At 42.5% G+C, this 27,003-nt stretch overlaps 2 protein-coding genes across 4 annotated transcripts in view; both read right to left on the bottom strand.

Moving 5' to 3' along the window:
- Positions 1-1,937: 1,937 nt before the first annotated feature.
- On the bottom strand, positions 1,938-12,511 carry LOC142786785 (cell adhesion molecule Dscam2-like). 3 transcript variants are annotated; one of them, XM_075884433.1, is made up of 8 exons: positions 12,330-12,511; positions 10,986-11,279; positions 9,806-9,997; positions 9,058-9,344; positions 8,270-8,336; positions 5,411-5,561; positions 3,992-4,119; positions 1,938-3,299 (listed from the first exon to the last, which is right to left on the bottom strand). In XM_075884433.1, the coding sequence occupies exons 1-8, from the start codon at positions 12,496-12,498 to the stop codon at positions 3,241-3,243; spliced, it is 1,347 nt and encodes a 448-aa protein (XP_075740548.1). In that variant the 5' UTR covers positions 12,499-12,511; the 3' UTR covers positions 1,938-3,240. The 3 variants fall into 3 exon arrangements, with proteins under 3 accessions (XP_075740548.1, XP_075740555.1, XP_075740556.1); XM_075884440.1 differs by having other exon boundaries at positions 1,938-3,296; XM_075884441.1 differs by lacking the exon at positions 1,938-3,299 and having other exon boundaries at positions 3,995-4,119; positions 5,379-5,561.
- Positions 12,512-15,280: 2,769 nt separating this feature from the next.
- The window catches only part of LOC142792857 (cell adhesion molecule Dscam1-like), a 59,575-nt gene continuing 47,852 nt past the window's right edge, over positions 15,281-27,003 (bottom strand). Inside the window, exons 10-17 of the mRNA XM_075885689.1 lie at positions 26,080-26,253; positions 25,395-25,542; positions 24,478-24,626; positions 21,171-21,302; positions 18,949-19,116; positions 18,334-18,404; positions 17,611-17,860; positions 15,281-15,384 (exon numbers count right to left, since the gene is read on the bottom strand). Of these exons, the coding sequence (XP_075741804.1) occupies positions 15,281-15,384; positions 17,611-17,860; positions 18,334-18,404; positions 18,949-19,116; positions 21,171-21,302; positions 24,478-24,626; positions 25,395-25,542; positions 26,080-26,253 (1,196 nt within the window). The remainder of the gene's footprint in view (positions 15,385-17,610; positions 17,861-18,333; positions 18,405-18,948; positions 19,117-21,170; positions 21,303-24,477; positions 24,627-25,394; positions 25,543-26,079; positions 26,254-27,003) is intronic.

Raw genomic sequence — 27,003 nt, 5'->3', positions numbered from 1 at the left:
GCCGTAGCGGAGGGCTTCAGAAATGTCGACCACATGGAGCACTTCAACGTACACCAAAATCTGAGCACACCAGACTACAATATTTTCGCCTGCATCGAAAATGCAGCCGCCGCAGCCGGGAATCTATGCTGCGACCTGCAGATCAGCAGTTGAGTACATTAGCCACAAGACCAACGTGGCGGGGCATCATAAATTGGCTTGATACTCAGAAATTTGGTTAATCATGGTACTTGCCACTGGCCAACTAAAAATAAACAAGGTGACTGACATAAAATATTTGAATTTTCCAGAAACTTCTTGAAAGCGACAAGTGCTATTTCCTAAAGACCTGCAGTTGGCCTTGAACCCTGTATCTTCGTTCTCTGTGAAATGCCTTCTATCTAAATGTTTTCGTTGAACTTACGGCATATCTTGCCTACTAAGAGAAAAGAACTAGCCGGTGCCACCATAATGGCACCAGCCTCTCCCATTTCATCTTATTAAATAGTAAAAGGAAAGAAAGGTGACACACAGCTCAACAAATGGGCGTGTGCAACCTAAAGTTATATGGCCTATCGGAAAACTATCATCGTCATTAAAAAGTATGTGCCCCAATTCACAAAACAAATGGCGGCGAAGCGAAGAGGCCGAGCACGTACACAGGGAGGATACTGAGGGAAGCTAAACGGCAACACCGACAGCGAGAGGACCAAGAAGCGACGGAAAGCATGCGCCAATGACGACGGGCCCGTGTGGTGTCGTTGTCTGTCTGCGGTTTAACTCGAACCTGTATGCGCTGGAAATCGACGTATAGAAACAGCCTAATCCATCCCCTGTACAAAGCTCAGCAACGGCGTAGAAGCAATCCAGAAACAATGGTATCACCAAGAAAATGCCTAATAACAGTCTAGGCGTCACCATATTAGTCTCTAAAATCATCCAGTTTCGGTGTTTCAAGGCTTCCTTGGCTTACTTTCAGCTTCACCAATTATGGGGGCAATAGTACCTATTGCATACTGCGACATAATTTGGTGCTTGCTATAGATGTTTATTGCACTGTTTCTCCCCGTGAGGTAAATCGACGGTTTAGAACCCATATATGCCTCATGTCTTTAGCTGTACAAAAAGGCCGCTTTAGCAAATTTCGTATGCTGTGTCCTCAGGACAAAGCTTAAAAATATTGATTTTATTTCGTCGTTCCAAGCGGGCGACCCATTAAGAACTACGAAAATGAAGCGGTCTCGACAGATCTCTGTGTAATGAATACCAAAGCTGTACGCACTGTAACCGCAATGCAATATGAGGTGGTATAGCTCAAAATTTCGAAGCAATTGGGCCTTCTGGGCCTCTCTAACGCGCATTTCTACCTAAAGAATTGTTCTCACAGTAGACAAAAAAGAACTCCCGTCTGTCGGCTTCGCTGCGCAACATAAACGTCAAGTTGTCCCACGGTGACACAGTGGGCACACTACATGAGGAATCTTTGAGACTGAGTTTTCACATGAGAACGTTTTTACTTTCTTTAGAGTCAATTGTTATTAGCATTTATGCAGAGTTCTTATGTTTTTGTATTATCCTAATGAAAACACACTGTTCTCTTTTACTTACTTTATGTTTAACTATTGAATCTCACTGGCAGACAACCACGCTGAGCATTGCAAAAAGAAAATTGGCCAGAATAGGTGAACGCTACTACTACTTAGATTTTTCTAGTGAAATTTTTTATTTGTCCCTTTTGGGAAAAAATCACAGCGTAGTGTAAAAGATACTGGACCAATTATTTCACAAATAAGGCCTTACCACAAGGTAAGGCCTTATACAACAACTCCACTTACAAGCTCCATAAAAGCCTGCATGCTCCTAGCGCACTAAAATGCATGTGTGGACTCATCACAAGACCAGTAATTGGATACAGAACACTAAAATATAATAAAAAGAGACAGAGACTTGAGACTAAGTCGCTTGTGCTTTTTTTTATTTCAAATCTATTCCGCATAATGTCAATATGTACAAATATATCTCGGACCTTCTTCATTCACTGGCAGTTTTACACAGCATTTCGCGAGTCATGCGCGGTGCAGGTAGGTGTTTCTAATGAACTGAAACTCTAAATGGTAAGAAAAAAACTATGATACTTCACCCTTGCTACTGGAGCTTTGGCAAGAAAGTGAGTGTACAAATTTGAACCCTTCAATCGGAGTAAATGTTTTTTTAAACCTATGAAACAAAATAGAGGATTTTACGCTGTGTACGTGACGGAATGATTTTTCAAACAGCTTAGATATGCCTCAGCCACACTTTAACCCACGGTGAATGAGTTTTTCTATTCAACTTCTTGTCACGCGTGCGTAATCATTCGTCATCCATTCCTATAGAATTTTTCTTACTGTACAAAACAAGTCATCTTCGGCAGGCATACGTGCTGTGCCATCCTCCAATTGAGGATCCTTGGTCTATATGTACATGTGCTTGTTCACTCACTTCAATGTACACACAATGTTGGTACGCTCGATCGCTGCCGAAAAAGTACAGGCCACTGCACTTCCAGACACTTCTCTGTTGATATCTTCGACTTTATTACATAACTTGAATATATAGAGAATCCTATTGTTTATTTGCATGTGACTCAAATTCTAGAAATGAAGGAGTCGACAAACTCCTCCGCAATTTTACTTCTTGCCCTTGTTGTCGTCCTGTTAGAGAGCGTAGTTGTTCGCCTCCGACTCATGCCCTTCAACATGTGAGCCGGGAGCGACTTAATATTGGTCATCTCGCGTCCGTAAGCAAAACCCATATGTTCACAACAAAAACAATAAAAGAAACTTAGGTGGTGCAACTTAGAAGGTGTGCTGTTAATCTGACCCCATACAAATGCAAAAACCCTTGATTCGTTCTTTTTGCCACCCACTGTTTCGTTTTAAAATCAAGCAGGCAAAGAGTTTTACGCCCCAAAGTCTATTACCACACTTGCTTTCCAAAGTAGCAATGTGCTGTTTCGCGCACGCGTCCGGAAGGTATACAGGCGAAGTGACGTACTCAGTGGCTTGTACTTTGGCGACAAAAAAAGTGAATAATTTGTACAAGTATGCAGCTATTGAACGGCAATTTGTCACTGTAAAAAGATGCTCATTTCCTCAGCGGGTGGGAAGCATTTTTTTTGTTTGATTATCTCGCTGCTGTCAAGGCAATGGAGAAGTCACGTTGATATGAAAAAAACATTGAGGCCCCGTCGGTGGTCTTCCTGTTCCTTCCGCTGCGTTTCTATTGGACAGATGCGTACAAGCTGTGCCGTTGGAGCGACGAACGATAATTCATCTCTGCTGTGGGAGAAAAGAAACAAACAGCCGAAGGAACGTAGCAATCAGTAGAAAGAATGAATTATGCTCATATAGTTTTCATGCTCGCGTAATAGGCAGAAATATTTCGCTTGTTAACATGCCACACGCAGAAAAATTGGGTCATAAGCTTATCAACACTAATGCAGCTACTGAAAGCATGCCATTTCTAAAATCACCTTCTTATGCTGCCAGGTAGAAGCACACAACCAATGCACAAAAGGTACAAAAAATGTCACTCAAAAAATTATGGTATATTTATTTATTTATTTATACAATACTGCAGACCAATTTAATGGTCCAAGCAGGACGGGCAGAAAAAAAGAATGTTCACGCACATACAATGCAATGCAATGTAACAAAAACAATGAAGCAACAAAACGCAGAATTCACTTGGAACTACAAAATAAACAAGCCACGGTGAAACCGACTTTTCGCACAAACATAGCAGGGTTTCCAATCCAAATAAAACTAGAAAATCACGCACAACTTCAAGCTATGTGTTCAAGCTATGAACACTGATGTATTGGTAATTTTCTTGCTGTGACATGCCCATAAAGTTCCCAAGGAGGTTAAAAAAGAATGCTGCTTCTTTTTTTACCAATACGCAAAAGTCGCGTATTACCAAAATAAAAAAATGGTATCACGAATATAATAGTTATGCGTCATGTACGCACCCTGCTCAAGTCGCTCCAGGTCCCTGTCGCACTCTGTGTCCGATATTTCAATAAACTCCGGCAAATTTCCTCCAGTACAAGGCGTGTGAAATGCGCTCAAGTGCAAGTCCCGTTCACTTAAACACCACCTGATGAAAGAGTAAGAAGAAATGAAGAAATAATGAAACTATGAAAAGAAGTGGCATTTTTAAAGAATATGATCTGTAGGCAGATTGAGAAGTGTCGTGATTTCGTGTAGAAAAACGCGCAATTTCGGTCACGAGTTTAAGAACTGGTGATTCATTTCAGCCTTAGTGTCTCTGGACGCATCGGTCGAGAGTGTGCATGGTGCAGGTGAACTAGTCTGGTGCGAAAATCAATCAATAGACATCGAAAATAAGGAAAAATAACCATAGCTCCATAAGCTTCTCATTTCGCTTCAGAAACTTCGACACATAAAATACAGTTCTCACTGCATAGTGTACGGTACTTATGCGCATTTCTTTTTCAAACGTATGCCCGTTTCCGGTGATTAACCGCGTAAGTTTTGGTTGGGAGAGATGTAAATGCTATTGGATGACGCCGTAGTGTACGTCTCCCAACAAGCAACTACCACATTCCTGAAATGTGCCTGGTCCGGTTACATCTTGACTAATTGCGCTTATGAATGAATTTGATGCTAATACAAGCAGATATGCGTGAAACGACACGACGTAAGTATACTTAACTTCAACGTCATATCAAATGCAGTTCACGCAGAACTAAAAAAAACGAAAGATATTAGACAAATCACACAAAATTTTCTTGAAGTCAAGGTTCCAATTGATTCGTACCGTAGCCATTCAGAAACTCCTCATATGGGAGATAAGCAATGGCCATATACGACCACCGTGAGTCATTTCGATGGCCCATTAGCCAGTTGACGATCAGTAGCATGCATCTATATATTGTTTGGTGCCAATCAATAAATGCAAATATTTTCAATTAAAAATGATCAAAAACAAAAGTTCTGTGTAAAAAGCGCATTTATCAAATTTTAAACTGAAAACTTATTTCATTTGCAAAATTATTACCAAAGAACTTTTGTGCATGTACCGTAATGCTCAAGTTTGCTTTACAACCAATGCAGCTTCATCAAAACATTCGTAAAGAATAATACAAATTCTTTTTTCAATCTTTTCGTAACATTCTTTTGTGCCTCTACCTTACCACTCGTAGAGATTATAGCATTAACGATATACATTCTACGCACGGTACCGCGAACATCAACTCCATGTTGGAGACAACAGTCAATCCGGTACTGCACGCGTCACGGCTTAATGGAAGGAAAAAGCGGGAATTGCGTGCCAGGGGAGATTGATGGAGTCAAAGAGGAGGAAAAAGAGATCAAGAGGGTTGGCAGACCTACCTAGCGGGGTCTACAGGAGGGCGAGTATTTACCTGTCCGGCCGGTCGGACTCGCCGGGCTCGGACCAGCGATAAGCGGTGCCCGACGAGTGATTGGGAGGTTCTTGACAGCCGCTATAACCATACGCCGACGGGCGTCCTTTACCAGCGAGCCGCTGATAGTATTGCTCCTTTTTGCACATTTCTGAAAAAATAAAGAAAGGCCGTAACACGATGACGAGAACTATAGCAAAGGCACACGCTACGACGGGTTAAAATTGACATATGAAGTGTTATCTCTCTCGCGAAGCCATGATCTAGCCGAAATATCAATGAAGTTGTGTATTTCCTATTTGTACCACTGAATAGCACCCTTCTAGCGCCGCAAACCACCTTTAACATGAAAGTGTTCGATGCCTGAGTCAACCAAGACGTTGATAACTTATTTACGTCTGAGAAATAGGTTAGGAAAAAATACACGCGTTTAGACGGTAAGAAAAAAATGAAAAAAAAAAACCTGTTTTGTACACAGGAGATGAGCCACAATCTGTCGGTACGCGATTATAGTTGACGGAAGTCGAACCCACTGTCACGACTGAAGGAGACTTCACAAACGCGTTTTTTATCTGTCACACTTATCTTTCGCAAGGTTTTAGGCTCGCGTGGTGATCTCGCCACCCAGTGGTGGAGTGAAGTAGTTCATGGTCTTTGTGATAAACTCAGGAAACAAGCATTAGCACCATTTCTACAGCCTCTCCCCCCCCCCCTCCATTCGAGGATTTTCCCAAAGAAGTGTAATCGTGGTCTCCGTGATCGGCACCGCTTGCAGCCTGCGTGTGGCGGTGGTGGAGATCAAAATGTAATTATGTAAACGCCTTAACACCCAGTGAGGTGGTAGCCGAAGCGTGTCTAATAACACCCCTTCCTATTTAAACATAGCCCATCGCCTCTTGCCTAGTTGTCATTTCGTGTTCTCCGCTTGAACTGAGAGGTACCACGTCCGTAATAGAGAGGAGACGGGATTCTCGATGTGTTTCTCTTCATGTTTCTAGCATGGCTGTGGTTGGGCCCCTCTGTTAGCTCTTCACCGGCACTATTCTGACTGTAACACCACTGTATCCTAATGCACCTTCCCATGAAAACAAAGTGGCTTCCGCAACGCTACCAGTGGCGCGTAGCCGGAGCCTATTTCGGAGGCCATGTCTAATACCTCATGACATCAACGAGTAACGACTGCAAGCGTTTCTGTACCATCAGCGGAACGGAACCTTTCACTGCAGTACTGTAAAATAGTGTGTGGACAGTGAAATTTCAAAATAGTGACTGCAATTGATGACGAAGAAATTGCGCTATTCGCTTTTCGCGTCCGCTTGTGACCACTTCGGAGGAGTCGAATGAAGATTCTGCAATGCCTACTGCTTCCATTGCACTAGCACTGACAAATAAAGCAGTCTCAATAAGCTCCGCAGAAAGGCAGCGCGTCCACGAGCAATTAGTGTGCAAGTGGGTTTTTGGCGCAGTTAGCGGCACGTCAACGCGAAGTAGAACGTATTCGCACTTTTACGGCTCCCACGACGAACTCTGCCTTACGCATTCCTGAACATTGTTCTTGGGTACTAAATTCATGAACAGTGTGCAGATCAACCTATTACCAGAGAGTGCACATCCCCTTTCGGTCCTCAAAAAATGAAAGATCAATAGGGTGCAACCACTCATTATGTACAGGTTGAAGTCATCTTTGCAAGGAATTTACAATAAGCTGTTTCGAAGGGTATGTTAAGCGTTACAACTGCCAAAAATGTTTAAACATGCTCGTGTACGTTAGTCGTTGGGACGAAAAAGACGCATCTTTCCCGCAAAAGCGAAGCAATGAAGGCAATAGCGACAAACTGGAAGGTCACGCGCATGATGGGAAGCAGATCAAAACGTACCCCACGTTTCTCATGCAAAAATGACGCACAAAACCTACTCACAGGCACAGATGAATGCGAATAAGCGTCTCAGTTGTTACTTCGCTGTGTCTGAAAAGCACCCCCTGTTCGCAAGCGGAGGCTGTACTACGAATGCAGTGACCTTTGTGTGCCCCGTAACTACAACAGAATCGTTCCAGTGCCAGCCCACCGCCAGTCAAGACGTATGATACTCCCCACCGGGAGATGAGGGAGCGTGAAAGATCGCCCACTCCCCTCCTCTCTGCGGGCCAATGTACGCGTGAAAGATGAGAGCAGCCGTGCGCTCATTGCGCCATCTTGCTGATAACGCTGAAAACATGATAGTTTCCCAGAGATTCGCGCCCACAGCAGTAAGTGGTAGATATTAACAGCTTGCCGTTTGAACGTTGAAGGAGGTACCCCTCGGTGACTCAGTGGTTAACGCCTCGCATTCACGTCGCGGAGGTCCCACATTTGATTGCACGTGCCGTAGTCTTTTTCTAGATTTTTTTCTTTCTTGCATTTTCATATATATATACGTATACATATACGGTGAGTGACGGCGGCGCCAATGCCGGCAGCAAAATTCAGCCAAGAGTGCCCATATAATTGATATCGCAATAAAATGTGCCATCAGGCGTCAACCTGGGTGCGTCTATATCAAGTGGTGTAGTGGGGTTATAACTGTCATACACCAATAGATGTAGCGCAAGCTCTCACATAGCAATGTCGAACAAACACTCATGTGCTTCTGCGAATGCACGTTTTTTCATGTTTCTTTTCATCTATAAATTTCTTCTTATACTCATAAATTCGAAAAAGCAGAAGAACCTATATATGTATACTCTACACGTCAATGGTAATCATTTACTAATAGCAATTACAATAAATGCTATACATTCGTATTCAGTTATTTTTATTATATTTGAGTTCACGTAAACGTCAATGTCAAGGCCAATCAATTAGGAAGAATTGTACTCACCTATGTGGTTTTGGAGCTTGTCGTTACATGAAGAGTGCTTATGCTCACTTTTAAATGCATGTAATTTCTGAAGAAAAGAAAAAGAAAGACCAAATGAATTGCTAATTAAAACCTTGCTAGACTAGCACTACTTTTTCTCATGTTGCGCTAAGTTCGATCAGCCTCTAATAGCAATAAATACTTTACCCTTTAGCACGCATCCATAAACCACGCATTTTTTGTTAAAACCAACAAATTATCATCAGAAGGGCTGAATTGATTTTCTCAAAACAAAGGTAGCTTTTGAACTGCCACTTGGTGTAACGTAGTGGCCTCATACTGGTGTTACCAGACAATGGTCCAGTGTTTTGTAAGGCGCGACAGCACTTAAATGGGCAGCTTATCTAATATTCGAGGATACTTAATGCCAATTCATAAATCAATCCAGTTTTCCTGATCGATCTAAAAAGGCGGATGAAAAATGTCGTTTTTCAACCAGTGGTTAAAGTCAAAGTGTCTCATTGTGTTGCTACCACGTTCGGTGTTGTAATCTCGGTTTCAGTAAAGACGACATTACGTTAATATACTTTCTTTATTAAAAATAAATAAGACAACCTGAGTTTGGGCGTGCTGATAGACCATTTCAGCATTTAATGCAGGCCACAACACAAGAGCAGAGTGAATGAAGAACCAGGCGCAAACGGGCCGCACTGGAAGGCAACGGCCTTTCCCTGTCGTATTTCACTGTGTTCTTGTGTCCAGCTATTGATCCTGGAACGACAAGATACCGCATTAAATGTAACCCTTACCGTGCCATCCCGCGGGTGCTGCGGCACGTCGTAGGTGTGTTCTACCATCCTAGCCGATGCGTAGGGAGACATGGAGACTCCAGCCGCGGCCATGGCGCGAGGACAAGGCTCATCGCCGTCGTCGCCTTCGCTGCCACGTCGAGAGATGTCGGGCAGCTTTGACGACGCGTACGGTGAAGGGTAGTACTCGCGGCTGCCAGCATCTCCACCACCACAGCCTCCATGGGGCTTTTCTAGCTCAGACATGATGAGCGAGTCCATTTTCAGGTCCTCGCACATGCGCACACCTGTTGACAGAGGGAATGAAAATAGATAATTCCCCTCATTATTGCGATATAAGAAACCCGTGTTAAAAGCTCCTGGTTAGCATGTATGAGACAGTTCGCGAGTGTATGCAACCACCACAGCTGTTTTCGGTCTCAAACGAGCAAGCCCTGTAATTGTTCTGACTTCTATTTTCATTCATCTATTTTAACGCTTGCACTTTTTATATTTTGTTCGGTCGTCACCGTGACCGCAGTTTTTAGAACTCTACAAAGAAAACGTTCATTTCAATTATTCATATAGCTTTGCGTCCTCATGTGTTTGCGTCTTGATTTTGTGTGTAGAAAATTGCCATATCTTACAACTCCAACGCTGCAAGAGCACCAATGATACTTTTGTACGTGAACCATGTCGGTCTCACTGTTATCTAGCGTTATCAAGGGCGCATAAAAAGCGAATAGAGGAAACAGTGAAACAGGCATGCCTTCATAAGTGCTGATGGCTGATGGTGGGGTCCCGGAAGATCTTCTCCGGCAAACGAGCACCATAATGGCCACAGTGACGGCCATCAGGACAATGATGGAGCAGCAAATAGGCACGATGATAGATAAGCTTCGATACCGTGGGCTAGCACTGTCCCGTCCAGCCTCAGATATTTTATCCGGCTCCAAAGGATCTAGAAAACATGCTTAGAATAAGTACAGCATGTGTTGAACAAGAATATGGCAGGTAACATGTACGCTTTGAACAGGCTACTAGGTCTGTTTAAGGGACATTGAGGAAGGGAGAGGGAGAGTGAAACAAATAAAAAAGAAGAGACAGGGAGGTTACCCTAAGGAACTGGTTTGCTACCCTGCACAGGAGAGGGCAAAAGGGTCGGAAAGAGGATAGTAATAGAGATATATAAAATAAATTAAAAAAGAATTCACATGCGCACACATTCAGGGAGTTCCGATCACAGTCATTTGGACAGGCCGGTTGAGCGCAAGAAGCACAGGAGCGCCTTCACAGCCTTCTTCTGCGACATGAAGTCTTGTCGGTAGCACAGAATTCTTCCTTCCGAAACAGTCTGATTGTCCAGTTCGTCTAGTGCATTGCAGAGTGACTGTCTCTGCGAGCAGTATTGTGGGCATTCACGCAGAATGTGTCAAGTTGTTTCGTCACTGCCGCAATGGTCACATGCAGCAGTGTCGGCAATTCCCATGCGGAACTTGAGGAACGAAAGTATACAGAAAAGGTAATGATCTGCGACTTTGTATTCAGATGTAACAATAATTTCTGTATTGTTTGTCCATCACACCAAGAGTGCTGAATGAGCTTGAGTAACTAGCACCACTGACTTACTCCAATGAACGCAAAAATAAAGAATACAAGTAGAAACAAACTCCACTGACCGACGCTCTCCCTTGTACTTCCTGCGTAGAGCAGGCACATTTCGCCTTACTTAGGGAATATAATGAAGTATATGACGTATAAGCCTTATTTATCAACAAAACACGGGTCGCATACAACGCGACAATCTCTAAGAAACGCGCGTAACTCTCTGCACTGGCGTAACAGGATGAGCACTGTGACATTTGCCAAAAAGCGACCCATATTCTCAACAAAGAAACAGAGCGAAAACTCTGACATCAAGATGAAATTATGTAAGTTCTTCTACTCACTTCCTGCGAGGGTCAGCGTGGCGACAGTGTACTCTGCCTTTGTGGAGCCTGCGCTGTTATAGGCGACCACGAGAACCTGGTACCAGGTTCCAGGCGCCAAGTCACCGAGGGTCACCACTTCTCGGTCAGGAAGTACACGCGACGACAGCAGCGTCCAGTCCAATTCGTCACGGGGCCGGTACTGAACCAGGAAGTGGCTAATAGGGCAGCCACCATCACGCCAGGCGGCTAGCACGAGGCCAAGGCTGGTCACGTTGGGGAGTATTGCCGCCTTTGGCGAGGGAGCCTGGGGGGCTGCCAGGGATAGCAGGGTAGTAATGCTTCAGTGATGGCACGTTGTCCGGGTGCTCCTAAAAGGCGCTTACATGCTGTAGCTCTTTCAGTCACTAAGTAGCGAATGACATATCATTTTTGAAGCCTTTGGTATACCCATTTCTTTGCCAAGCGTTTTCAAACTTTTGAGCAGGCCTATAATGTTTCATTGTTAAACTACATGCAATGAGTCCAATTATTGCCGATACAGAGCACCAGTGTAGGTCATAGAACCAAGATGACTATGGCACCAAGCACCGTAAGTCAAGCTCTACAACAAAAAAAAAGCTCATAACATAAACGTCGTTGCAACGTGATGAAGTAAATGATCTAAGCTAAAATAAAACGCCAGCGAGCAAGGTAAGGTGGGCATTTGCAAGCAAGTGTGCCGCGTACGGCATAATGCATTGCACGATATGAATAAAGTTGCAGCCTTCTCTTTCAATACATCACCCGTAAGATTACACGATGATGTCGCTGCCGTGGTGATCAAGCAACCATTAAAACGAAATTGAAGAATAATTTCAGCAAACTGCAGCAACAAACAAACTGTGGTTACAAAGCTCAAAAGTGAGGCATCTACAATATTTTTTGCAGTATTTCATCTAAATTTTGTAAGATTCTTACGTGTACTTTTTGGGAGCGGACGTTGGACACTCGCGATACTCGATCCCGACTAATTATATTTCGGTACAAAAATATTATTTATACGGTTGCCGCGTTTATGTTAACGAGTATTTTGCTCACAAACTTTGTGTTTTTTTGAAATCACACCCTAAGTCAACTTTTTCACAAAGCTGCACCAACGCGAGTTTACGGGCGTGCCCACGCGCGGATGCGCAACTGTGTTTTTTTATCCTGGTCCAACTGTTAGCTAAGCCAGTGCAGGAGTCAAAATAACAGGGGTTTACATTGCTTCGACAACAAGGGAACAGCAATGCGATCGATCACACCCATGCGAAACAGTACACACACCATTTTCTATCAGTGTGCAATTAGACAGTCGAACCGTTGTACTCATTGCTCACGTACCTGTTCCCTCTGTTTTGACTTGCAGCAGCTCTTCGGGCTCGCTACGTCCGTTGCGGTTGAAGCTGAGCACAGACAGTGAATAGGTGCTACCGCATTGGAGACCTTCAAACAGGTAGCTCCCCTTGTCGGGAGTTATAGGAACCTCGCTCCACTCAAGACTCTCCTGCATGCGGTAGCGGGCAACGTAGCCTGCGTAGCAATTCGAAACGAAGCGTTGAACAAGCTTGCATAGTACTGTATTGGACAGGAAGTAAATGCAATCATACAAGATGTGAATTAGCACACACTCCTCAACTAAATGCGTTTTTTGTAAGCCACACAGTCTATTACTGGCAGGTAGGAAGTATATAGTTTTATCGACCAAACCTATTTTTGTGTGTTTCAGTAGTCTTGCTTGTGGAATAGGATAAAGTTCTCACGTATCGAATGGACTATAGTTACTAGACTCGCCTACCAGACGCTGTTCACTGCCAAACGAAGCACACGAGGTGGATGTCGTTTTTCTTGTCACGCATATCTCGTACGCGCTCCAGGTCTTTCGGTCTTGCACTTTACAAACTTTCATAAGTGAGCAATACAATTTTTTCAGCATGTAAGCAACGGCGTACTGGTCATTCATCGAAATCTGCATAAAATACATTTAATGAACAGCGTTTGAACTAAGAGTGAAAAAAAGGGTCTGTAAAGGCAGAACAACCAAAAGAAAACGATTGTTTTTCTTAAAGAAAAGATCTAGTTGTGATACGAGCCTCTGCTGCCACTAAAACTATGCATTATAGTATGCTGAAGGGAAAACACTATAACTTATCAACACATCAAAGGGACTACGCCCGTCTTTCTGGTCTCATTCACTTTATCGTTTCGTTTTCATTGTGAACATCTCCAATAGTCTCGTCGTCAAACAACCTATGCGTTGCACTTCCCCAAACAAATACGCATACAGAGAGCAAATAGGCCTGAGCGCCTTTGCCAAGTAGCATCCGAGAATATGCGAGCGCAGCTGCAGCGCGCCGTACTCAAGGGGTGTCACGCCGCACAACCGCTCGATACCGCCGACGCTGCCGAAACGAGGGAGCAGCGACTCGCACTCGGGCGTCGTATACGATGCGAAAGACAACTCGTAGGCCAGTCTCTAGGGCATAATCTCGACTCCGGGGTGCCTGACCCGTATTCACACTTCCGGGTTTCTACTCACCTAAACATATTATTCGCGATATCACGAGCTAAGAGACTCCATGTCAAGAGAGAACGCTCCAAAATTCCACCTAGTGAAGAATTCTCGCCATTGTTTTTGAGTATGTACGTATTGAAATATTTTGTGTTATTCTTAATTTGACTAATCTTTGAGTGGGCATACTCTGAAGCTATAATTACCAAGTGCACAGATTTGGCAAGTACTAACCAAAAAAAAAAGAAACTCGACCTAGCTTATATATATATATATATATATATATATATATATATATATATATATATATATATATATATATATATATATATATATATACGTACATCCTCCGAAGAAGGCTGGTCCACCAGCCGAAACTGTTAGGAATAAATAAATATTTTATTGTTTTGTTTCCTATACTGCACTATTCTCGAAGTTTATAACTTTTATTACAGTAGCCGGAAGAAACTCTGATCATCTATTTCATCCACATATATATATATATATATATATATATATATATATATATATATATATATATATATATATATATATATATATATATATTAGCCCGCAACGCTCAGGCGTTGCGGGCGTAGCGGGCGCAATATGAGATTTAGAATAGCGTTTTTGCCCTGCTGCGAACCACAACGCACGATCGCAGCGACACGGTAGCCTCAAAACCAGCGCTTGCGGGCCACATGCGGGCCGCCATCACCGCACGCAATTCCGAATTTTTTGCGTGTAGTCCGCGAACGCGAACGCCGACTCGCGTTATGACGCATGTGAAGTGGCAGTGACCGCACTACAAGGGCTCGCGGTGCGCTATTCTAAAACTCCCTATTCACCTGCGCTTCATCGGCGCTGGTGTTTACGGGCAAGCACGTGCAGCCGTCCTCATTTTCCCTCTCCTCCTTTCACTTATTCTCATCCTCACAACCCTTCTCCTCCCCATTACTTCTTTTTTTCCATATCCATGCTATGGTAACTTCATTCACGTGTATGACTAACCGTCACCATCGTCCTTGCGCTTACCTTCACTTTTTGTTCGCGCCCCTTGATCGATTACACGATACAGTGCTATAACATGTTTACCCCCCCCCCCCTACTTCTTTCTCTGTTCTTTACCATTGCATCACTGGTACGCTTTCTGACGTCCCACTTCCAGCCAATGTTGTATCAAACTATACACATGTCCATGCTACGCCTTATTCTCACCACTGCGCCTTTCCTCCTCATCCACAAATTACTTTTACTCTTCCTCACTGCCCAATTCTAATCCTTTTACACGTGGCTATAGGCTGATTCTACCCATCCCTCCGACTCATCTACAAATCCTTCATTTTCACCCTCACTTTTCTATTTTCCCGTATATACTATACCAGAACACGCTATAGATATTTTGCCTGCGGCCTCCTATATGTTGATATGCCATTCGCTACTTTCGCACCATGCACTTTTCTCTTCCACACACTCATTTCCTTCACCCGCCCCTTCGCAATATTTTACGATACATTGACATTGCTATGTATAGACTAGCCAGCGTGTATATGACACATTAGATGATGCTGAGATCCCAGACCTCTAGAATGCTCTTGATTTAAACAATTCACAACATGATGGCGTAAGCCCAAAACTGGGCCAGAAAAAAATATACAGCTCTTTATCACAATATTGAGTTGTCTCTCTTTGAACATCAATAAGCATACTTGCTGCGAGCAGGAAAGCGAATACTTTTAGGGTAATGCACTGCGCGCAAAGGTTATCAAGCGACTTAGCCGGACTAACCTTGGACGACTTCTTTTCCTTCGTCTTGTGGCGTCCAAGAAAGTTCAATCGAATCTTTCGTTCTAGACGTCACGGTCACCAGAGGTGGGGGTGGTGGATCTGCATAGAACAATCATGTTTTCTGCCACTTTATTGATGAGGGATGCGCAAACGCGCTCCCAGATATTGTAACCATTGTGAGAGCACTGGCGTAATTCTTGAAGGCATCAAGGGCTGTTACTGTGACACCGCGCGAGTAATCGGAAAGAGAATATACAGAAAGTTCGTTATATAAATGCTATAATGATACAACAACCCTACAGTACACAAAAAGCTCAACTTATGTACTTTATAGCATATTTCGATCATTGTACAAAAAAAGTTAAAATATATATGACCAGCAATAGAGTTTGTTTGTGTCTGCCTTTACTCTTATTTAACTAGTCATGTCAAGCTATTTTTTTTTAGCAAAATATTTCATTATATTTAAAAAACAGCCACATTCTCAATATTTATAACTTTTGGCCAGTGTGACAAAATGGGTATAAATATACATTCATAGAATATGCGCATTCGCAATCATAATTAGGCACAATCATATAATAATCATCTATTAATTTAATACACAAAGTAATATATCGACCATAAAAATACGTCCTGCCCACTTTGTTGAAGTGCTGCAGGTATTTGCCTTCATACCACGAATTAAAATATTTTATAACCCTTTAGGAGGACCATTTACAAGGATGTAGAATCAAAATCGTTAGAAAATATTGTGCGTCAAAGGTATCGGGACAATATGCGAGCTACATTTCGAGGCAAGGCTACAGCTCTCGCTCATGTCTAAAAAAATGTCCAGTAGTGTTAAAAAATTATAAAGAAAGGAGGGATTTGCGTGCTGACTGCGGCGGTACCTTTGTTGTGGCATAAGGCGTCTTGAAATGCGCACAAAAGCTAATTACAACAGGAATTGAAAAAATAAAAATAAACTTTTTAATCAGTGGAAGTAAGTTGCCGAGTCGAAAGACTCAAATATGTCCTTCCTGCGCTCAGTCCATAACAACTTTAAAATTTCTGAAGTACGGTCACTGGTATACACGGCGAATCAATGAAGTCTCGCTAATTTAGCAGCGGAAATCGAAACAGACGTACGAAACATCCCATCTACCATTCACTTCAAAAACGCCTTCAATGATGACACTGTTTCCTCACCCTTATCGACCATTAATCTAGATACTTCGTTTAGTGGCAAAGCTTTTTTGCCACATGGCTGCTTATCGACGCTAGCTTATATTCCCCCCACAATCCGACAGAAATAGTGCTGACATCGAGAGTGTTCTTAAAGTGAATGGCAGATGCGCTGTTTAGTACACCAGTTGCTGTTTCTCCAGCTAATTTCAGAAGATTTCATCGCTCCGGTGTGATTAAGAGTGTATGCCTTTCAGAGATTATAAATTGGCTATGGACTACTTTCAGCAAGACCTTAATTTCACCCGTTTTATTCGACAGCCTATTTTCTTTAGTTGAAAAGTTTATTTTTTAATTTTATAATTGCTGCCGTAATAATGTTCCTACCCATCTTCAGATGTCTTTTGCGTCAATAAAGGTATCGCCACGAACAGCCTGTGACTACCTTCTTTCTTTAATTTTCTAATAAGGTTGGACCCATTTCTTGAAACGCCGTGTAATTCGATATACGTTGTTACAGAGCACTGAGTGCATATTTTTTTTCTTGCTATAGGAGGTATAAGGGCAGTATCAACAAGTTTTTGTCGTCACCGTTGCTGACCCGTATTAAAAGCAGATCAATAATATCCCCCGTGCATCGCATGTTCTGCCCCTGGGTAAAGCGAACGGGGGCGACAAAGCTACAAAAGTGGCTGAAGCAGAGATCAAAGAAGCCGACCTACTGCCATCTCACGGTGGGCGCATACGCTAATTGAGCGCTCGCGAGCCCTCATATTGATGAGTACCGAAGCAGATAGGAAACGAATCACCCGTCTTGAGCGAGTATTAAAAAGTGGTGTGGCCATGTGGAGAATGCATTGCTCGAGCGGCAGCTGTGAATTTTGATTGTAAGTGCGCGGTTGTCATCACTGGGACGTGAGCTGTTTTTGTAGGCATCAGCAGATGGCTCACGTTACTCCTGAACTGTTGTTTTCTCAATGCTAAGCGACTGTGCGGAACTTGTGTTTTGCAGAGTTACATAGACGGAATACAAAAGAGCTAGTGGCTAGCCTTACTTCGTATAGCGTTACAGTTTATTGCTGTATTCTTCATTGCTTCGTCCCTGCGGTTTCACCGGGCTGTTTATCGCGGTTCACCTCCTAAAAACGACGCACTGACCTTGCTCGTGCGTCTGCACCATGATCTCGTCGGAGAGCGGTCCTGCCCCTTTGTCGTTGTACGCCTGCACTACTACGGCGTAGGCAGTGGCCCGCTGTAGGTTATCCACGACACATCGCGTGAAGGGGTTGCCCGGCGAAGATGAAGATCCCGTCACGGTCTTGAAGACGTATGGCTCGGTGGAGCCGTGTACACGATAGCCAACATAATAACCCTGGATTTCGCCGTACTGAAGGTGCACTGGTGGTGGCTGTGGCATGGTGTTGCGCAGATTGAAAAGAAGAGTGCGAAGTGCAGAATTTAGAGTCATGAATGCAGGAATTGGAAATTTTACACTTCTCTGTATACAATGCTGTTGCCATATATAATATTGCATTGTGGTTAACTCTACTCACATCGTAGTTTAAAGAACATCAAGTGCGTAGCACACAGCTGTTATATATTTTTGAGAAAGTCATAAAAAAGTGAATACAAGTGACACTGAAATGACAGCAAACTAGGCAGACACATCAAAGACAGCTGATCATTTTCAAAATGAGTTTGCCCATAATTATAGAGATGCTTTCGGTAACACATTCGCTATTTTCGGTTTCAAATATATTGAGTACAAGATACTTGCAAAGTGAAACGTAAGAGCGTTAATCTTCAATTGGAAGTAGCTGGCCTGTGCTCTAGATTATTATCACTGATCAAGCGTTGCAGTTACCAATTGAAGCGCCTCACCTTCCATGACACTTCTACTTTTCTTGAGCTGACTGCTGTCACCTTCACGCTCTGAGGAGGAGTGGCAGGTACTGTGAAATGTCACAAGAAGAAACATTTTTTTTAGTGTTTTCTCGCTCTAGAATAGCAGCATGTACATGCGATGATCAAATTGAGTTATTTATTTTTATAATCATCCGGAGTACCTTCAAATTCTATTACCACCTCAGTGTTTTTCATTCTTTGTCTACAGAAAACTATCAGGTTCTGCGACGTTGTATATTTCACATTTGTTGTCAACAATAACTCTTTCTATTTCGTTCAATGTTTTGATGTTCATTGCAGAACTGCCACACACTGTTATACCACACTGAAAACTGTGGTCATGTCTTAGTGCATACGAAAAGTAGCCTTCAATTTCATGATTTCAACTACCGCCATCTGACGTGCCTGCATTATGCAAAAAAATAATAAAATGGTGTAGAGCACTTATACGCCTTAGTGATATAGTTACAATCAATGGGTTAGTGATAAATTTGCGCTGGACGTCACAAAGAGGCTCCTCTCAACAACCGTAATAATAACATATTTTTTTCTACATCATTCGCAAAGAATGCAATCTGCTACGGCATTCACCTTCTCCATCGGTGATGACAGTTAACGCCTCACTTGGTGGCCCGATACCAATGATGTTCTCAGCGAGCACTCTGAAGTTGTATTCGGTGAGTGGATGCAGGTCTTGCACAGTAACCTGGCTCTGGTCGGCCTCGGCCACCATTTCGCTCAGTTGCTTCTCCCATGACTCTGCAGCGATCAATGGCGACAAGCAGTGAATGCGAGAACTTTTAATTAATACCGGGGTCAGAACTTTTGAATGCCTATAAAACGGTAGCATTAGGTCCGAAGAACGATACCGATGAAATATTAACAAACCATTGTGTTCTTTTAGGTCTCTACTTAAACGAAAACAAATAGTGAAAGGCTTTATTTAACTTCACGTAAAATTCTTACCTCTTAAAACATAGCGCCCGAAAAATTCATGAGAATAAAATAACAGTTACGCCGTAAGAGGGGAGAAATGACTGCGATAGTAACAAAATTGAATGTCACAAAAGTTTCAACAAGCAGCTAGGAACTTGCATAGCAACGCTCAAGCAAAAAGCACGCACAAAAATAACACTACACAGGACATGTGAGAACAATTGTCACAGTTGTTACGTCATGTTTCGAAACCATGTTTTAAGGATTGACAATGCACGAGCAAGCGCTCCTATTAGTTTTTTTTTTTTTAAGATGTGACACTGGAAGTGAGCCATCTCTTTTTACTGCCTCGTTGTGGCATCCGACGCATTGGGTGCTCGGCATGCCACATAGCGTATTGGTGCGAAAACTAACCACTGTTTCGTGTGCGTCTCAAAGACAATTCTGAAAAAAAAAAAATCCAGGAATGTTGTTTTGAAAGCACATTTTGAGCCATCTTGCGAGTCATGAACAACGCCCTCAAAAATCTGCGCCCTGCTAGCGGTAAAGGATGTTTTAAGATAGCCCAGCGTTATAATGCTGGTGGATGCATGGCGCGTAGCAAAGTTGTGAAACGTGGCGCACTGCGGAGTGAAGGATAGCACATGCACTCACTGGTCACTCGCTTTGAATATCTTTTATTTATTCTTTATCTCGCAGAGAATATATATATATATATATATATATATATATATATATATATATATATAAAATAAGGGAAAGAAGTGTATACCTAAGGGCTCGTTTTTCCGTGTTTTAGTGTTTTAACACAATATTAATGAGATATAACAGACAGTAATGCCAAGGAATGTACAGGGGAAGTTATTAAAACCATATATATATATATATATATATATATATATATATATGTATATATATATATATATATGAGTGTGTGTGTGTGTGTGTGTGTGTGTGGTCTTGATTTTTTATTTATATTGTGTACATAATATATACTCCTTACGGGACATGACGGCGACGACATATAAAACCACCGAGAGATTCCGTACAATATTACAATAACAACCATTATGTATGTACGTGTACTGATGAAGTACATCTCTTCTAACACCTGAAAAATCGGTCAAGAAATACCTAAAGTGGTATTCTTTTCTAGGTTCATTGTTAAAATGGAAAAAAAGAGACATGAAAAGACGAGCACAAGGACACGCCGAGTGTTCAATTGGTTCCTGCCTTAGTAATTCTTCTCTTAGCCATTTCCTGTAGCTGACTTAGGCATTTTGTTCTCCTATCACAACAAATGGCCCGCAAGTAAATGACAAGGTTGGTACCTGTGGTGAACAACGACAAATAAAACTACAGCTACATGAACATTAATTGCATTGTTCTTACACAGATAGATTTCATTTAGTAGCAAATTTCCCAAAACTTATTTTCAACATCGACACAGCTTTTGGTGCAATTGATGAAAATAAAAGAAACTGCGCTTCTTTCTCCTTGTGATTTGCTCCAACGTTCACATAGAAGTGCAAGGAGCAGGATACGGTCTTTCTCGGTGCCTGAAATCTTCCACACTTCATTGTTGTATATGTTCTGGCTGATGAGCTCTTATTTCGCTTACTTATACACTCAAGATTATCCATCGTTATCATAAGGGCGTGTACTTCGTTTTTAACTGACCAATGAGCAGCGTTACAGCAAAAATGCGTCGGGTCAGTATAGTGAGTCCGACATTTAAAAAATGCCCAAATAAATTGAGGTTCCCAAGAATTGTTCGGCACTTATGCATGCACATAACCCTGTCACAATACTTGAAGTAATTAACAATAATAATAATAATAATAATAATAACATGCAGAAGAACCAGAAAAACATACCGATACTCCTCTTGTACTGCACGATGTACTTAGTTATGGGCGAGTTCCCATCGTTCGGGCTTTTCCACAGAATGGTCACAGATCGGCTGAGCACGTTCAGCGCTTCCGGTCTGGGAGGTTCATCGGGCCTGTCTTGGAGGAAAACACAAGCATGGCGGCTTGGTTCACAGGTAGGAGTCATTCGCATGAGCTGAAAGTTGTTTTTCTTTAGTGCATAATAGTTAAATTTTATTTCTCAACGAACAAAATGAACAAATAGTACGATAATGCACCCTGAATGAGGCCACAAGGCAGTATATCTAAAAATGTTTCATTAAAGCGGTCTAGTGACTACTAAATCGTGCTGGCTTCTAAAACGTGCAGGGGTTTTCTGATGTAATATTGCTTTCCGCTTTTTGATTCCGGAAGCCACTTCGCCTTCCTCGTGTTACCCCGCGTAACTTGTAAGCTTATCCAGAGAGTGCGTAAGTAGTCAAGTGCACACAGAAAAAAAGCCTAGCATGTTCTCTTCGAACACTGGAAGAGATATATCTTGGTTGCCGGCATTTGAAAATGCACTTCTTGTGCTTCTGTCGGCTTCGTTCAGTATCGCTTGTCAGCACCGCTACCGGCACTGATCTATGAGAGTTTAATGCAGATGTTATAACTTGATATCATCTGTTAGGTCTCCGCTTATTTGAATATTCTACTCAATACTCTCCTTTCGGGGGTACATGCACGCTCTTATCATTAGCCTTATACTCTCATATATTATTTACTCCGTCCCCGAAAAATCTGTCAGTTACTCATGCGAACAGGAACCCACTCTCTGGACACCTGGCCTGGCTGGTCCGTATAAACCACCCATCCTCTCAACAATGGGTCAACTACATTTGAAGACTGCGCAGCGCCAGAACTGCCACATTTCTACGTCTGTGGCGGACACCTCTCATTTATTATGAATGTAGGGACAAAGGCAGACCGCGAACTAGTGACCAGAGGCGTGAAGTTTACAAGAAACTAACCGGAACGCTAAGAACGACTTACGCACATTTGGTTTAGAAGTGGCCTTTACAGCACCTGCATGAAACGGCTCTTCGTCTTTTAAAATTTGATAATTTAATGGCGAAGTTAACCTGTGTGATTGTCTTGCTCTTAAATAGTGTATTCAAGTTGGGGAAGAGAAGTTCCAGTGTTAGGCTAGCACATGCATAACAGCACTGATGTAGCTAGAATCTACTTGTGTTGCTACGCAGGTAAAAACACAGTACTCTGGTACTTACACCTGCACCCTTTTATTTACTGGTATACTTATAACAATGTTTTCGTTTTTCCTAAATATTGCTCAATAAGAACATATAGAAGTGAAATTAACTGTGAGCAAGTTTAGCAACAGCTATTGTTTGTGCTACTGGTGCTGAAGTTTAACGTTAGTTACAGTCAGTAGTAATTCGGGTGCACACTGCAGAAAATTCGATTTCAGTTCAAGGTAATATAAATAATTCATGACAATCCGCAACAGCCACACCAATAGGCAAATATACAAAGCAAGTAATGCAGCATGAAAGTCTTTCATTGCCGCTATTCTCCTCAAAAAGTGCCACAAGTGTCGCTTTTTTTTCGAAAACGCTTCGCAAGAAACATGTAGATGTATTTCTGGCCTCAGTAAGACGATCCTCCGCCGACTTGGATTTTTGAGGCATCGCTCAACTGACAACGTGCGCCATTTATCCACGTGCCAAGAACCTCTGTCGTAGAGGGAAGGAAAGTAAAGAAGCGGAACGCAGCGGGAACCCAGAGAACACGAGAATCGCGATAGAAAAGGCGAGCCCGAAAGGAGGTGAAGAGCGCTAGGGCTAAGCGAAGACCGATCGATGCCCAGTCTGTTCAACACATTGCACGCAACTATGAGAATATATGCGCCCAGCAAACACTTTACGCGTAAAGAAATCTGCACTGCGTGCGCGGCATGCCTGAGTTCACGTTCACTGCCAACCTTTTTTTTCCGGATCCAGTTTTAATGTGTTATTTTTAAAGAGCTCGTTTTGCAGAAATTCCGGCGTCGGCGTTGGCTTCGTTGGTTGTGAGCGAAACATGTTGCGCGTGTCCGAAAAATTGAGAAAGAAGCAAATTAAATAAATTCTGGGTCTTTGTGGGGTTCGAACTCGGTTTGTTTGCGTGGCAAGTGGGTGTTCCACCACAGAGCCACACGTCTGCTTTTGAATACAGGGAAAATGACCTCCTCTTCTTGCAAATACAGAGAATATAACTTTTAGGCTTCACAAACACACGCGTCTCCTATACATGCTTCGCAATACAAAATGTGGCATTGCAATAATAATGCGTGGTGCGTGCGTAATAACTCTCTTGAATGAAAACGACTCTTCGATTTGACCATCAAATATGAGATAAACGTTGGAAATACCACTTTCTTTGAATATGCGTCTTGTACACTATTATGATTACAACCAATGTACAGCGTGCATAATTACAGACTAGGAAATTGATAACCACAAAAAAATACATCGCATCAGTGAAATTTCACACACACACGATACGGCGGATATATGAGTGGCCAATATCAATGACAGGTCGAGTGACCGGCATCCGCTTATGGGTACTGCAGCCTAACGTCAATCACTTGCAATGAAAGCCGGCAACTGAGAAAGAGCTCCTTTATTCTTCGTGAAATATCTCTGAGGTGTCAATTATTCAACACAGTTGTCACCTCCAATTCACGCAGCAAGAACTTTATGGAGAAAAGACCATGACATTATTCAAAGATGGGGCATGATTCAACTGTGTATTGTAGTGTGTAAATGTAAACACTATTATGACAAAATGAAAAGCCAGCATATTTACTTGCCAAATGAAACAATGAGGAAATATGTTTCGAATTTTTTTCTAGAAGGCTTGTTCGTGATAAAATGTGAAGAAGCTGAAGCCTATTTCTTTTAAAAAGTTTTTTTGGGATGTGCTGGTCCTTTGTCATATAATGTTTGATCCTGAGCAGACGGGCTTCCGAGGGCGTTCTGATTAGATAAACACAACAGCGTTCAATAATTGGCTATGTATATGAAATTTACTTGAAGAACAACCGGGTGAACAAGGGCCACTTCCAAGAACAAAGCTGGAATAAAATATACGTTGTTTACAAGTACGAAATCTGACACTCTTCTTTATCATTGAAACACGACAAAACTGGCTGAACTGAAGGCTCCTTTTGTTCTTCGAAGTGCGACTTCTTAAATATATTACGCTTAAAGCAATAAGGCACAAAATAGAAACTACGCATCTGGCAAAGAAACGATATTATGATGAAGCCTACCTTGTATGGAGAGGTGTGTCACCTGCTCGTCATGTCCGTAGGCATTGGAAACCTCGCATTTGACGGTGCCTGTGTCGTTCTTCTCGGCGAGCAGTATCATCAGCTCGGACCAAGGTGACTCCTCGCGGGAGTGGTCTTTGATGGTGTACCTGCACCCGAGTAGGCACGCCATCGTACACCTGTGCGTTCAGTGTAAGAGCGATGACGGTCGAAGATGGACGGAGTCCGGGGGCGAGAGCACTATGACGTCGCCTCTCGGACGATGACCGCGCCTGCTTCTGACCTTTTCCAACACTTCGAGACCCACACTTTAAGAAAGCCATTAACGAGCAGCTCAAGTGTTCGAAACGAGCTGAATGGGCTTGATTTATAGCTACGGGTGGCCTGCACGCGAGGACGAACCCAATAGGACTGTCATGCCGCTTGAGCTCGGTAGCATTTGAAACCACAAAAGTTGACTTGTTCAAATCGTGCCTAATCAAAAGATGCACTGACTGCCACAAAATAACTTTACTGCATCAATTTGTCTTCATGTTCTCTAAAAAAAACTAATAATTGCGCGCACGTTGATTTTTTCAGTTTCAGAAATTTCCGAGCATTTTCTTTATTGTAAATCATTTATAAAATTTTTTTTCAAAATTCTTTCCAACCGTAGTCATTCATCGAAACCAAAAAGGCAATGCTAAGGTCTTGCATGCGTGTTCACTCCCGTATACAATGTCAAACGAATTTCACTGGCAAGTCTCAATTTCGCGTTTTATTTCACAATGACGAAGGTACGAAACAGTATGTCGCTGAGCTTAATGTAACTGAAAGACATATTGTAGAGCGGTAACAGGAAAAACAGAAAGCTCCCACTGTTCTAAATTAACAAATGAAGTAAGCTCCAGTATTTGGTAACATAATATTGTCCCTACCTAGGATTAGAGAATGCCTTGATTGGTTTGCTGTCTTTCGACCAAAAAAAGCTGATAGGTTCATCTCCCGTAGCTTCACAGCGTAGCTTCACCACTTGCCCTCTCCCAGCCATGTGGGACATAAAACGCTGCCTTACTTTGGCGGGGGCTGAAATGAAAAAAAGAACGGTAAAATAAATAATGTTATTCCTGCGTGCAAAAGAAATAAGCTAAGCATTCTAAAACAAACAACGAAGGCTTTAGTGAGAGCTGAAACCGTGTTATTCTCGTCGATTGTTTTTCAGTGCAGACCTTTCATAAAAAAAGGCCCAGCTATCACTGAAGCTTGTGTTTGTCGAGCAGTGAAGTGAAACCGTTCTAAGACTCATGTCATTATCGAAATCTTAGGTTACATATCTGTTCCTTTTTTAGTGATGACATGTTCTTAAGATGAAGATTATTCACGGCGGTTTGCACAACTTCGGCTACAGCTACACCTCCTGATCAAAATATAGTGCTTTTTAGGTACGTTAGCTGTCCTGATAAAAATACACTGATTCTTCAGCACGTTAGTTTTACTTCATACAAGTTGTTTATTCACTGTTGAGACGCAACCATGGTTTATCCTAATATTACAGATCACATGCCTCATTATAATGCACTTTTTAGCGCTATTTGTCATTTTTTATAATACTGAATTGCTTACCATGGACGTTAACCTGCACGACAGTGTACAGGGGCAGACCAACGCCGTTCGAGGCCTCGCACATATAACCGCCTGCATCCGCGGTCTCCACTTCTTGAATCACTAGCGATCCGTTCACCAGTGCTTGCATGCGAGAGCTGCTGACAACGGTGCGGAATTCCGTGCTCTGAGGTCCTGACAAAAGGCAACAACAGTGCGCATATGCCACGTGAAAGCTAGAAAAAAACTTCAAATTTGAGATGAAAACATTTCTAGAACAATACAAGACGATTATATAGTAAAATACTAGTCCTAATGGTACTAGAAATAACATTGCGTGCATTTATTTGTTTGTAGGGTAAAATTGATAAAATTCACAATAATACATGTGCACAGTCAATATTGCCACGAGAATGGGAAGAGATCGCGCTATTCGTGTTCATTATTGTTTGGCACACATGTGCCACAGTGAAACGATGTAGAGAAAAAGCAAGTGTAGAAATACACGAAGTCGTGTTCCCAGCGATTGGTACAGGTCGATGTCTAGCTGTTCTGATAAACAGATGCTATGCGCCATCCAGTATAACGAGACATTGTGAACGAGCCTTTATTTTAGACACGGTCTATTATGTATTTTTTCGAAGCTCCCTTGCAATTTACTAGCCGTGCGCGAAATTTCGATTTGAATAAGTGAGCGTTAATTGCATAGTTAGGTTAGTTTGTTGGGTTGAACGTCTAAAAGAGACCCGTGTTACCGAGACACTAAAGTGAAAGGCTCCGGCTAATTTCAACCACCTCCGGTTAGTTAAGTTGCAGCGAAAGGCTACAGTCGTTCACTCTCTACTATTTAACCTGCAGTGAAATGCGACAGCGAGGGTCGGAATCGCATGTGCGAGTTTCGCATCGCCAGTCTAGCACCGTTGCCATCAGGCAAATCATGACAGA

The sequence above is a fragment of the Rhipicephalus microplus genome, chromosome 2, assembly GCF_043290135.1.
Source record: "Rhipicephalus microplus isolate Deutch F79 chromosome 2, USDA_Rmic, whole genome shotgun sequence".
Classification (NCBI taxonomy): domain Eukaryota; kingdom Metazoa; phylum Arthropoda; class Arachnida; order Ixodida; family Ixodidae; genus Rhipicephalus; species Rhipicephalus microplus.
This window is presented reverse-complemented; position numbering and strand designations above follow the sequence as displayed.

Coding starts and splice junctions, on each gene's coding strand:
- LOC142786785 (XM_075884433.1), bottom strand. CDS start 12,498: ATGCAGGAGAGTCTTGAGTGGAGCGAGGTTCCTATAACTCCCGACAAG. Junction 8,337..9,057: donor AGCACCCGCGGGATGGCACG/GTAAGGGTTACA, acceptor TCTTTTCTTCAG/AAATTACATGCATTTAAAAG. Junction 3,300..3,991: donor CCTGGAGCGACTTGAGCAGG/GTGCGTACATGA, acceptor TTTCTCCCACAG/CAGAGATGAATTATCGTTCG.